Source organism: Artemia franciscana, chromosome 20 (assembly GCF_032884065.1).
Source record: "Artemia franciscana chromosome 20, ASM3288406v1, whole genome shotgun sequence".
Lineage (NCBI taxonomy): Eukaryota > Metazoa > Arthropoda > Branchiopoda > Anostraca > Artemiidae > Artemia > Artemia franciscana.
This window is the reverse complement of record NC_088882.1, coordinates 33,152,329-33,166,388: the sequence shown is the minus strand read 5'-3', so window position 1 is coordinate 33,166,388 and position 14,060 is coordinate 33,152,329. Positions and strand designations below refer to the sequence as shown.

Here is a 14,060-nt window from a genome sequence, read left to right as displayed (position 1 = left end):
CAAAAGGCTACTGAAAGTCTCAGTTTTCTATCCTACCCTGTTTCAAGATCTAGTAATAAGTAGCTTATTTAGAATTTTATCCTAGATTATTACATAAGAAATAGATCCACTTAGCTCAGTTAAATTTCAATTGAAACAACTCTAAGCATTTAAAAAATCTAGAGAGTAAAAAAAGTTTCAGATATGTAAAGGTTATTCACCTAATAAGCTCAAATTCATGTGGCATGACGCTTAAATTCAAAACTTAGTACAGCGACACCAGTCTTGCCAGACTTTCGGCATAACCGAAATCAGATACCGGCTTAATTACTCATTGTGAAAACAATGAACGTTATTTTTCACCCAGGATTTAGACCTTTTTTAGTGAAATTCAGTACATACTTAATCCTTAGCTGGGTTAGCCTTGAGAGGGTAATTAGCCTTTTCCATTTTATGTGGTCTCCATCAATTGCCTCTGCATCAAACATCAAAATTCCAGCTTAGTCCAGGAAACCAAAAACAACAAAATACAAATAATACTGTTCATGAAGAGAGTTTGACTTTCAATTTAGGTAACGACGTAATTTGGAAATTTTCATAGTAGTGATTTGAACAGATAAAACTTACATCAAGACCAAATCCTAAAGAGTAATTAAACACAAAGCAAAAGGTTTTATCAAAAGACTAGTTATGAATAAACGTGAATAGGTCAAATGTGCCACCATCCTAATAAACATATAACCATAAATCTAAAAGATAAAATCAAAGATAGTACTCTGCTAATTCCAATCCTTAAAGGCGTGTAATAATCATGGTATGCGTGCTCAAGATAAAATAAATTGCATAGCTATCTTTAAAAGAGGTGATCTTTATCTACTAACGTTTGGGGATGATCCATTGACCTTTTCTTGTACATTCCAGGAGCACTCCTTGGTTTTTGAGCGTTGCTAAGGACAGTATGAGCATGTCACCTTCAATTTTAACACCGGGTAGACTCTTTAACTTTAAATGAATCAAACGTTTATTGAGCGTTTCTAGTACAGAAGTTTGTCTTGCAAGCACTTAAGCTACCCAGGTTTAAATATTAAAATAAATTTCGAAGGAACTGCAAACCTACTACTGGAAAACCTTACTTGTAAGATCAAGGTTGCGTACGCATCCCTGACTTCAAATGTTTCATATCCGTTTGTACCGCGTCAATTTCAGTTAAATGAAAGCCCAATATTCTTTACCCAACTTTTTCTTATCTACTCACTTTTGCTCCCGTTTCGTCTATTTTGAATCTTGACAGGAGAAGAAAATTCACCGCCTTCATCTTACATACGCAAAGTATTTGATAGAGCTCTCAACATGAAAACGTAACTTCTACCTTTTTATTAATGGGAGAGATTATTGATTCGTAAATTCAACTGGGGTTATTCAAATGCGTGATTTTTCGATGGAATACCAAGAGTCTTCCCATCTTTAGTTGTTTTTTGTGTTCTGTTCTAATAATATTGTCAAAAAGTATTTTTACTTCTGTTTCTTCTTATTTTTATTGTTTCTATTTCGGGCACGCCCATTTCTTTCACAAACCCCATTCCTCCCAGAATCTCTGTCACATGTATTAAACTACTTGAGGTGACAATCACTGCTAACTTGAAGTGGGACGCCCATGTTCAAATATCCTGAAACAAGTTTCCTCTTCGGTTTCCTTTCTAAAACTTTTATTAAGATTTTCTTATCCCTCCCCACAATGATCTTTTTTAATTTTATTGTTCTTTTATTCGGCCAAAACCAGATTTTGCTTGTCCAGTCTGGTATTTCAGTCTTTTTAAGAGCATATTTATAATATTGAAAATGTTCAAAAACGAGCATTTAGAATCATAAATGGTGAAGGGGAGGTTCCATATTATTACCAACTTTATAAGTTTAAGCTCACTACGTCAGCCGAGAGAAAGAACCTCATTTGCCTTTGTTTCGCTACCAAAACCATGTATGTTCCTCGATTACGTTCCATCGAACCCTACCTTCCACCCACAACAGACCGTCTCGTATAAAATCCCGAAAAAACACCCAAACTGACTCTTATCCCCCCCTAAACATAAAATATATCAGAAGAGTTTTGTTGAGTTAAAAAACAGCCAAGAAAATTACAAGTGCTTGTTTGACGTCAAATTCGGCAAGAAAATTCTATTCAATCTTCAATGTTGCATAAATTAAAGCTCGAGAAATTCTAAGCACACTGATTTCGTGTAAGATCACTCCAAAAATAGTCATGATATTTAAATTAAGGACAAAGAAAAATTACATATAGTATGTTTGTTCGAGTTTCTGTTTGTATTGAACTTTGATTTCATTATTTAAAAAAACTTTTTTTTTTATAAAACAAAAGAAAAGAGTGAGGTTGAAACTTCAAATACGCCAAATTTATTCGGTTTATTAGTTGGTTTATAGTTCGGTTTATAAATTTTGGCTAGGGAAATAAAATGCCTCTCTTAAAAATTACGTTTGCTTCAATAGCATGGTTGTCTGACATTCATTTAGCCATCATATTGTTAGCTCATTCGAACACATTTTTTAAATCAAATGGAATGAGGGTTAGATTTTTTTCCATTATTTTCTGTTGTTCTTCTAATTGACAGCTTGAAAACCGGCACAAAGGTCAATTTTTTGAGGTCTTAAGTATGATACCTCCCAAATAGGATTGACAACCCATTATATTACCAGCTGGTACATACCTATACCACGTCTTTAAACAGATACATTTAATGAAAAACCGCCTCTAGCAGAATTTGATATTTTATAAATGAGCATCAAACAGTTTACAATGTTTGTGTTTGGGAACGAACATGTTCTAAAATAGCCATTTTACAAAAAAGGCTGTTTAAGTGGCGTTTTGGTACATCTAGGCTAGTTTTGTACCTAACAGTCTTTTTTTGCGCAAACTTGACCTCCTAAATAGTTTCTATTTAGACAAAAATTTCAGAAAATGACACTTTACCTTTCCAAACCTTCTACAACTTAATAAGAGCACCAGAACTTGAAATTTGTTTCAAACAAAATATCTTGCCATTTTCTACAATGCCTGGTGCAGACTCCCCATCTAAAAAATAAATCCGCAAACAAACAAAAACAGAAGACTATCCTCTTAGGAAAAATAAGATATGTCCAATTTTTAAATAAAATAAATCTTGTAGGAATTTTTAAATATTTTGATCAACTTTAAAAATCTTAGAATTCAATTTGTTTTGCTGTATTTCGTTCTCAAAAAGTCACAGCAATGTTTTGAAGACTTTTTAAAGTCACAGCAATTGAATACTTTTAGGAAAATTGGATGAGTGTCCATTGGAACAAAAATGGTTGGGCCTTTTTAAAAAATATATATTTTTTCAATTGATTTTTAGCTTGTTAGTTTAAATTAGCTTGCATTAGTTAGTTGTTGAATTAAAATCAAGTAGTTGTTGGCATCAAACCATCGCTAATTGTGTAAAAAATCAAGGCAAATAGTCCAATTGAGTGAAAGTCGAATCTGGCATTCATCCCCTTATTAAGATCGTATAAAAATGATAATAGTTCATTTGTTAATAGATAAGTCTATCGATCATCCGTCCATGCGTCATTGAATTAAAATCAAGTACTTGTGGGCCCATGACATGACTAATTGTGAAAAAAACCAAAACAGATAGTACGATCGAGTGAGAGGAAAATCTGGCATTAACCTCATAATTTAATCAACATGTAAATAGGTAATAATGTAATTATGATGTAACTATCATAGGTAATAGAAAAATAAAAGGTTGATTTACGTTTCGACCAAATCCAAGACCTGACGCTAAACGGGATTTCATTTATTTAATGTAAAACCCAACCCTTTCTTTAGAAGAAAGAAATAATTCATAAATATTATGAGTAATTGAAAAACCATTTTTGACAATGCAAGCAATTAAATGTGTTGTTGTCGGAGATGGGTAAGCAATTTTTGCTATTGAAACAGTATATAATTTAGGCATAGAATAGATCTATTGCTGCAGTTTCATCCTTATAAGATGTAGGCTAGCCTTTACTTTTTATTTAAGGCTTCTAGGCCTAGTTGCCCAAAAGCAAATAGGATTTTGCTGGTTTAGTATATCAGGTAAAAGTCTGGTAAAATTATAGTAAATTGACTTCTTACTATCTCAGAAAGGGTTTAGGTTAGGAAAATGAAACTTTCAGGGATGGGTCTACAGGCTAAAGTATGTCCCAGGAAGGTATTCCAAAGTATCCACCTCTACTCCTTCTCCCTCTAGAGAGCCCTGAAATTTGCCTACATGACAGGTCTACACCTATTGAAATTTTGACAAAACAACATTTTACCTGAATCTTCAGTTACTTGTTGCTTTTTCTATGCCTTTAGTTCTGAAAATGCAATTCCTGTTATTTGAGAAGAATTTTGAGCCATATCAATCTTCTTTTTTCAAAATTTAGGAAATGTATTTGCAGTAAAATTCTAGTTAATTGACTTCTTGCCATCTCAGAAAGGGTTTAGGTTAGGAAAATGAAACTTTCAGAGATGGGTATACAGGCTAAAGTATGTCCCGGGAAGGTATTTTGAATTAACCACCTCTACTCCTTCTCCCTCTTGAGGACCCTGAAATTTGCCTACATGACAGGTAGACCTATTGAAATTTTGACAAAATAACATTTTACCTTAATTTTCAGTTACTAGTTGCTTTTTCTTGGCCTTTAGTTCTGAAAATCATATTCCTGTTATTTGAGTAGAATTTTTAGACATATCAATGTTTTTTTTTTCAAAATTTAGAAAATATATTTGCATATATTTAAAACCTTATATTATGGAATTGAGCCAAGTTATGAAGCTGAAAACCATTTTGTTGTACTTCACTCAAGCAGAAGATCTATTTTGCAAGGTTTCACTTTTATAACACACATTTTAAAGGTCATCAAAGGTCAGGGCCCTCTAGAGGGAGAAGGAGCAGAAGTGGGTACTTCAAAATACTTTCCCAGGACTTACTTTAGTCTGTAGATTCATCCTTGAAAGTTTCATTTTCTTAACCTAAACCCTTTCTGAGATAGCAAGAAGTCAATTAACTAGAATTTTACCAAAGTGATTATTATAGGCTATTCATAAAGAGCATAAAAAAGGCATTGCATAGTATGTTCACTTTATTGGTAAGTCAATAATATGAACCATGATATATTTACTTTTTTTTACCCCACCCCCTAATATACAAATATATACCCTGCTTTGGAATAGACTATACCCTCAATTGTCAACAGCAAAGTTTTGAATTGCAAAATTCAGCACTATTTTTTTAATGGGATTCAAGGAACACATAGTTAAGTTGCAACAGTAGATAGTTTACAAATAAACTGATTTGTCAAATCAAATGATAGTAAATGACTGATTTGTAAACTGAACTAGTGTTGATAACCTCTTTGCATGGTTGCAAAAATGAAATACCTTTGGGGCTCTTTTAAGGGCTGAAGATGCAATTAGTTTCAGAAGCAATTATTGAATTATGAAAAAGCTAAAAAAAGGGCATTAAATGACATTTTTACTTTCATTCTAGCTAAATTATATGGCCTACTGCAAACTTACCCCACTTTGTTAGAACTGTTTACATAAGAATTGTATTATCTTACTTCTTATTCAATTGGTTATTCTTTCAAAATAAGCCTTGTTTATAATACCCAGAAGTAGGACAGTTAATTATGGTAAATTTAGGGAAATCTAAATTACTGATCTAGGAATAAGGTGAATATACTACTTTATGCATTTTTATGCTCTTTTTTAAGTTAATATGGTAGAATTCTATGTTAGCTACTTTTGGCTATCTTGGAAAGAGGAAATTTTTTAACATGACAGGTGACATACATGACATACCTATTTAAATTTTGACAAAACAACTTTTTATATTAATATTCAGTTATCAGTTTCTTGTTCTTGGGCTTTAGTTCTGGAAATGCAATTCCTGTTATTTCAGTTGGATTTTAAGCTGCATAAATGTTTTTTTTTTAAATTCAAGAAATGTATTTGCCTATCTTTAAAAACTTATAAATTGGGATTGAGCAAAAGTTGTGAAGCTGACAACAATTTTGTTTTACTTCATTTAAGCAGAAGATCTATTTTGCAAGGTTTAACTTTATAAGACACATATTTTTAAAGGTCATCAAAGGTCAGGACCCTCTAGAGGGAGAAGAAGTAGAGGTCAGTATTTCAAAATACCTTTCATGGACATATTTTAGCCTGTAGACTCATCCCTGTAAGTTTCATTTTCCTAACCTAACCCCTTTCCAAGATAGCCAAAAGTAGTTAAAGAAGAGTTTTACCAATCATATTTGCTTTCCAGTTCTAAGCCCTTTAGAGGCCCTTAAGATTGAACTGCAATTATTGTGCATATAATCAAATAAGAATTATATTTTTTAAATAATATTATATAGCCAAAATAAGAGAAAAAGAATCATCTTTGAGGATGTGTAATGAGCCTAAAATTGAATTTTTGAGTAATTATTATATTGAAAAAGAGCACAAAAAAGGTATTGTGTTTTCTTCACCTTATTCCTAAGCTGGCTATTGAAACTGCCCCTAATCACTACTCCAACAATTGGATTAAAAAGACTTTAATGCTGAGAACCTATAGCATCTAGTTTCAAAATCTTTAGTGTTCATTTATAGTAAAGTAACCTAATTTCAAAAGACTACTTAAATTTATTTTTCTTTGTATATAGTTTTTTTTTTTTTGTCAACTCTTGAAACTGATTCTTCCAAACAAGATGTTGCAAGTTTACCAAAAAGTGATATATATATATATATATATATATATATATATATATATATATATATATATATATATATATATATATATATATATATATATCTTGCTTATATTAAATGTCTTTTATTCCCTTATTCATTTTATTTTTGAAAATCAAAAGTCCTGATTAAAGAAAGGAAAGTGCTAGCCTTGCTAAGCATCATTATGATAAATATAGCATTTTAAGCTAATGAATAATAATTTAGGTTTTTTATTGTCAATATTCAACTACTTGTATACTATTGTAGCTCCCTTTTCATTGTATATTTAGGAATTTTCTTTTTTATTCCCTTTACTTATGTTCATAAGTTAGAAGCTCATAGGATCAAATTGCCATTTTTAGAAAAAGAGGATTAAATCTTTAGTACATTAGAGGTAATACAAATAACTAAAAGTGTCATAAATAGATACTTGGGTATATTTGTATTTATTTTACAAACTGGGAACTGTGTTGGTATTCTGGATGCTAAAGTATTTACAAATTTGGGTACTGGTTGTTGAAGCATTGACAATAACAATTGTTAAATATATGCACAGTACATTACTGGCATAAGTACAAGATGAGCACAATACTCAATGACTTTTTATATGTGCTCTTATGGTTCTCAATATAGCCCTAATTAAAATATGTCTCTGTTGTTTTGTATCTGTCAATTATTTGTTTTCTTTGTGAACAAACTCCTTAACCAAAGTCAAAGTATTAGGATTATATCTGATTATAATTTCAAATCTCATTGGTAGGTCTGTCAAGTATGTGGCTATTCAGAAATGATTTGTATATCTAGATAACAAAAGCAGGTAACATAATAACATGGTTAATAGAAACATGCTTTATATTATAAAGCAAGACTTTTGTTGTTTAAATGTTATTTTTTTGTAAACTAATATCCTAGGGCTATATATAGGACCATCAAGGGGGGTATATTTTCAAGTAAAAGAATTATTATATTTGAAAAGAGAATAAAAAAGACACCAAGTAGAATATTCACCATTGCCCAAAATCAGTAAATAAATCAAGTATATATTTAATATTTACCTTACAATGAAATTACTATAAAATCTTTACAGACCTGTATCTCCTAGATTGTGTATTATTTTTACTGCTGGAGTTATTATATTTTTTACAAGCATGTGATTAGCATGAAGATTTACCCATATACATCACTAACAATGTTACATGCTCTGCTGGTCAACATTGGAGCCTGATCATGTTTGCACAGTTTAAGCTTCAGCCTAAACTTAGTAAATGTTGCCTGTTCTTGGACATTGAACATCTTAAATTGAGAACAAAGCATTTAACTCATAGCTAGATTCTATCATTGATATATTTGAACTAAGGTGGATGTTACAAAATAGACTTTATGGATTTACGTAGGCTAAGAAATGCTTAATGTGCTCCAAGCTGTAAATTGAGGTAATATAAGGTAGAATTTTAATTCATTTTAGATATCAAAAAATTGTTTTTATAGTCTTTTTATTAGCCTAGATTATAGTCTTTCAATCCTAATTAATCTAGTACTAACAAGTAGCCACAAGGCTGTTCAAAGGGGAGGGGGAAGGGCAAACTGCCTCAGACACCATATCTGTTTTTTTTTATATTTATATTCAAGTCAGAAGGGGGGCTGTAATTAATTTCGTCCTAGGTACCACCAACCACTTGGAATAGCCCTGAGCAGCCAATACCAACTATTTACATTATATCTAAGATAGAAACCTATAATCCATGTTTTGATTATGATACCTGGGGTATATTGGTCTTCTATACTGGTTACTTATAAAAATGACATCAACAGCTCACTGTGGATACCTTTGATGCATAGTTTAACCTTCAGGCTAAGCTAAAAAAAAATGCTATCCAATCATGAATATAGGATCTGAAAGTTTGAAAAAGTATCTAAATTGTAGATTTAGATATCAAGGATACCTTAAATTGCAGCTTAGAGCAATCTAAGGATTTTTTCTTTTGAGGCTCCAGAGTTGATGATTGAAATTGTTTTCATTGTTGTTTAGTGACTATCTGCAGTCAATATGATCAGTAGCTTTGCAGTTGTTTCCACTCCCCTTGAGGATTGCTTAGCATCATACTTTTGTTTGAAAATGTCTTCAGATTCTGCAATAAGTGTCTTCAGAGAGTTTATTCTAATCATTGACAATTTTTGAAAAAAATAATTGTGAGCAGACTCTGGTTAGGATAGACTGCTATACAATTGTCAGCCAATGACCTCTGGTTCTTGAATTCGGACCAACAATGGGAAATACTGGAAGTATGTTGGCCTTTGTTTGCTTTTTAGATAAAATGGCATCACCTCTATTTTTCCTACACATAGTGCTGGGAGTTCATTTTATTAGGTAGCGTTATAGGGTAAGACTGTTCCCATGTGCTGAAGATCATTTCTGTGGCACATATCTGCATTTCTTCCATTAATTTCATGTCTTTTAGGGAAGGTAGAGAAACCCCAAGTCTGAGTTGAATTAGTCCTTTGTACAAAAGACTAATGACTTAGGGATAGCAAGTGGAGAGGGTATGCTTGATCATTCCTAGAGTTGAACTTGCACCAATAGCAGATTTTTTTTTTAGCATGGGTACTGTATTTTAGTTTATTATTAATAGTGACTTCAAGATGTTGCTCATCATTTACTGAAGAGATTGGGTGGCCTGTGAGAAAATAAGATCAGTAAAGTTTTTTTTTTTGTTAAAGTGAATGACATGGGACTTGGCAACATTGAATTCAAGAACCAAAGCCTCAGCCCATTGACAAAATAGTTCAGGATAATTTTGTGGAAGGCTACATTTAATGTAGGAAAGACTTTGTGAAGCAGAATCATTATGTTAAAATTTAGGACGTATGGGTATTTGTTCAAGTTTAGATTTCAGAAAAAGGTTTTTTCTTGATTGCAATTGAGGCGGAAAATTTTAAGGAATGTATAGGAGGAATTACAACTAAGTGAAAAAAAATGCAAGTTTTGAAAAGGACTAATAAGCAACATCATGGGGGGATGCACCTCTATCATAGCTAGCAATATCATTGAAACTTTTAAAGGAGCTAATTTGTCTGTAAATTAAAAGTTTTTTTTTCTTTTTAAGAGTCAAAAGTGATTAGAGGGCAAGCTGCCCTCCTCCAAAGACCAATAATTTTCCAAACACATCCAATTAAAATTTTAAAACAACCATTCTGTTCAGTATAGTTGAATTGTCAAGTAAGTATGTTTCTAGGGATATTGTGTATATCAACCTCCTAGGGTGCAATTTGCACATTGTGCTTTAAAACCAAATAAAGAGATACTTGCTATTTGTGTCAGTATTTTCCAAAAGCTGTATATTGTTAGAAATTTTTGAAAAAAATTTGTCCAACTTAAATATAGCAAACCAAACTATGGATTCTTATAGAGTTTAATTTAAAAAAAAAACAAGTTAGTTTTTTCAACTGAAAGTAAGGAGCAACATTAAAACAAGACATAAAGAAATTAGTATTTATGTAGGGGGGGGGGGGGCGTGTTACCTTCTCTCATGAAAAACTCCATGGAAAGATCCTCCCATTTACCCTCCCCCCAGCAGAAAAATTCCCCCTGAAAACATCTATATGCTTCTCAATAATTAATACTAAATATAAACAATGTGAGAAGCATATGACTTGCAGCCCTTGCCCCAGGTACTATGGGGCTTAAGTCATCCTCAAAGACATAGCTATTAGATTTTCAACTATGCTGAACAAAATGGCTATCTCAAATTTTTATCAGGCTAACTGCCCTCCAATATTTTAAATCTCTTAAAAAGGGGACTAGAAATTTCCTTATCTGACCATATGAGCCCTGGGGGGGGGGGGCAAACGAATAAACATGCTTCCATAATCTTTCTTCTGAAAAAAATAGAAGTTCTGCATATTTGTACATAAGAGCTTGAAACTTCTACAGTAGGGTTCTCTGGTATGCTGAATTTGATGGGGTGATTTTCATTAAGATCACTTGAAGCTTTGAGGGTGTTTCCCATCTTTTTCAAAAACTGGGCAGATTGTCTCAGGTTTGAAACTTGGTTACCATGAACTTTGATGGTCCTTTGATATTTTGAATAAGGATTAAAATTTGGTTCTTTTGTTGTATCTATTGTCATCAAGACTGCTTATTTGATTTTTGGTTACTATTAACCTGCAGTACTTCTTACTTACAGTTCATTACGACAAACTGTTTGAAAAACAAAATAAAAGGTTATAAAATATTCATCTTTTCTGCAAAAAGACTATTGTTTGTCAATGAAAAACATAGAAAATTTAATTAAAAAAACTGTTCTCTAAAAATAGGTTTTTACTGAAAAGTAAAGAGCCCCATGAAACCAAAAATGAACAGAAATAAAGTCAAATAATCTTCCTCCAAACTGCCATAAGTCACCATCAATAAATAAGTGAAACACAAAATGAACAGAAATTGTAATAAATAGTCAAGTCAAACTCAAAACTAGCAACAATTGGCATGAGTAAGAATGACTGTTCCCATGTCTTCTGAAGACCACAAGATAATTTGCACTTTACTGAAAACAAAATGCATTTTAAATGTTTTCACTTTGTAACTTTAATAAATAAAAAATTATTTGGATTAAGGAATAAATCTTATATATATATATATTAAACTGACCATCCACTCTTTTTTCCAATAATGTAAATTATGTTGTGGTGTTGAGAAGGCAGTGTGTCAGCCATATCTGTTTTGTTTGGGGGGGGGGTCATTTATTTATTGATGGTGATTTGTGGCAGTTTATACTTGGAAGATCATTTGACTAATTTCTGCTCATTTTTGGCTTAATGAAACTCATTACTTTTATTTAAAAACTCATGTAGGAACCGATTTTAACATTAATTCCAAACATTGAACAAATACCAAACCTATTTTTACCTGATTCATCAAGCTCTTTCCTGTTTCCATGGGAGCCACCTACCTCCATGTTCTTTCCTTGATTCTCAGGTCCATGTATTCTTTGTTGTATACATCATAACATACAGGGTATGATTTAGTGCATGATATTAAATTTTCTATATTCATTTTCTTTTTTCTTAAAAGAATTACCTTGCTACATGATTATTTTCCAACTTCAAGCTGAAGCATGGTTAACCTTTTATCTCCTTGTTGGGCTTTGTGGCTTAGTGAAGTAATTTTTGCTCAGCTAAGCAATATTAAAGCTCTGTCAGAACTAAGCTTAAACCAAAACCAATAAAACGTGAGAAAAACTGAAGAAAAAACAACAAACAAAAGAAATCTTCAATTTAGATAAAGCTCAGTAGGGCAATTAAAATACTGTAGCAAAATCCATAAAGCAGTATGTCTGTAATTTCATATTTCATCTGATATTGCATCTAATAGAATAAAATTTACTTTCTTTGAATTCTTTTTTCGATCTAGAAGATAATCTTTATATTTTAGATACTTTTATATTTTCATTTTGTTTTTAATTCCAAATAAAAGGATTGCTGCTGTGCATTTGCACCTATCCCCCTTAACAAGGCCAGATGTAAGCTGAAATAAAATTCTTAATCTGGTCTGTAGCATTATTTGGTTATGGAATAATAGAACAATTGTTCTAGCTCCTGATTCTTCTATTTATGCCCCAAGGGCATATAAGGTTTTTATGTAAGGGGCAGTTGTATGAACTTCAGAGGTGATTCATTTGATTGGAAATTAAGAGTTTTAGTTACTTTTTCATGAGTCAAAAGTGCTTAGTGGGTTTCTACCACCCCTCTCCCCCTCTAGACACTTATTTACTTAAATGACACAAATTATATATAATTGTGTATAAATTATATATAAGCTGGTCTTTAGCATTATTTGGTTATGGAATAATAGAACAATTGTTCTAGCTCCTGATTCTTCTGATTCTTCTATCTATGCCCCAAGGGCATATAAGGTTTTTATGTAAGGGGTAGTTGTATAAACTTCAGAGATGATTCATTTGATTGGAAATTAAGAGTTTTAGGTACCTTTTTATGAGTCAAAAGTGCTTAGTGGGTTTCTACCACCCCTCTCCCCCTCTCGCCACACTTATTTCCTTAAATGAATCCTATCAGTTTGAGATAGCTGTTTTCTTGGAATAGTCCAAGAATCAGATAACAAAACTTTGGAGTCAATATACCCCCCTCCTCAATCCCTGGGTAACAAAATGTTCTAAATTGTGCCCTAGGTGTGTATTGGGATTTTGGTGGAAGAGGTGGTTGTGTAAACCATAGAGGGGACTCAAACAATTAGAAATTAACGGTTCCAATTCCTTCTTTAAGAGTAAAAGGTGATCCAATGGCAACTATAATATAGTTGCCAATAATAGATTGTGTGCGTATTCTAGTGTACATAATTGCATTTCATATCCAAATTTACACCTTCTTGAAAACTGCTTTGCAAGCATACATATGTTTAAGCTGATAATGTGTTCAAAGTACTGTTTTAGCTGATAATGCTGTTTTTTCTCTTGATTGTGTCCACCTCTAATTCGGTTGTTTGGCTGTTAATGGTTGTGCATTATATTTGTGTATGTTGAAGTTTTTTGTTTCTTTTTCCTAGTACTCTGCTTGTGTTTCTTGGTTTTAATAAATCATAAAAATAAATCATAGTTATTAAGACACAAGTGCACAAAGGGTGGAATATTGGGATTTCTGCTAACCTTAGTTCCACCCAAAAATTTGAATTTACTGAATAAGTTTTAATCTTGCCATTTTGCGTCTCCCTTATTCTTCACGAAAATTGTTTACCCCCCCCCCCTTCCATATCAATCTCACTCCTTTATTTAATATCTTTTCTTCTAATTGTCTAAATTCCAGGTAAAAAAAAAATTCTCAAGGAGTGGAATGTTGAAAGATCTATTGATATTAAACTATTGCAAGATAGTAATTCTGCTAATTGTGCACAATATCTGTTAGAATGAATAAGCAAATAGATTCTATTTTTGAACTGGAGCCATAAATATTGAATTACAATCTGTCTGGCAATGTGCTGGCAATATGTCTACTTGAGTAGCAAAGGCTATTTAATTCTGGAGGGTGGGGTGTAGATTTAAAAGTTAAGCTGGGGTGTGGGATAAACTTTGGAAGTACCATCACATGTAATTGGATCAAACTAAAGCGAAAATTATTCAAGAGGAATTGTAACTATTCAAAAGCTGGCTCTGCTGGAGAAGAAGAATGTTTTAGGAGGCGATATATATGCTTAATGGAATTGAAATGCATCAAATTATCCTAGTGTTGCCATCTATTGCCCAAAAATATTAATAGAAGACAGGCTACCTTGGTAAGATGTAAAGGTTGTCCCTCT

General features: G+C 32.2%; 2 protein-coding genes across 2 annotated transcripts in view; one reads left to right on the top strand and one right to left on the bottom strand.

The window, feature by feature from the left end:
- Positions 1 to 255, bottom strand: part of LOC136040144 (recQ-mediated genome instability protein 1-like) — a 101,262-nt gene extending 101,007 nt beyond the window's left edge. Inside the window, exon 1 of the mRNA XM_065724256.1 lies at positions 201 to 255. Within this exon, the coding sequence (XP_065580328.1) occupies positions 201 to 226 (26 nt within the window). The 5' untranslated portion in view covers positions 227 to 255. The remainder of the gene's footprint in view (positions 1 to 200) is intronic.
- Positions 256 to 3,798: 3,543 nt separating this feature from the next.
- Positions 3,799 to 14,060, top strand: part of LOC136040143 (ras-related C3 botulinum toxin substrate 1) — a 33,301-nt gene continuing 23,039 nt past the window's right edge. The window contains exon 1 of the mRNA XM_065724255.1: positions 3,799 to 3,929. Within this exon, the coding sequence (XP_065580327.1) occupies positions 3,895 to 3,929 (35 nt within the window). The 5' untranslated portion in view covers positions 3,799 to 3,894. The remainder of the gene's footprint in view (positions 3,930 to 14,060) is intronic.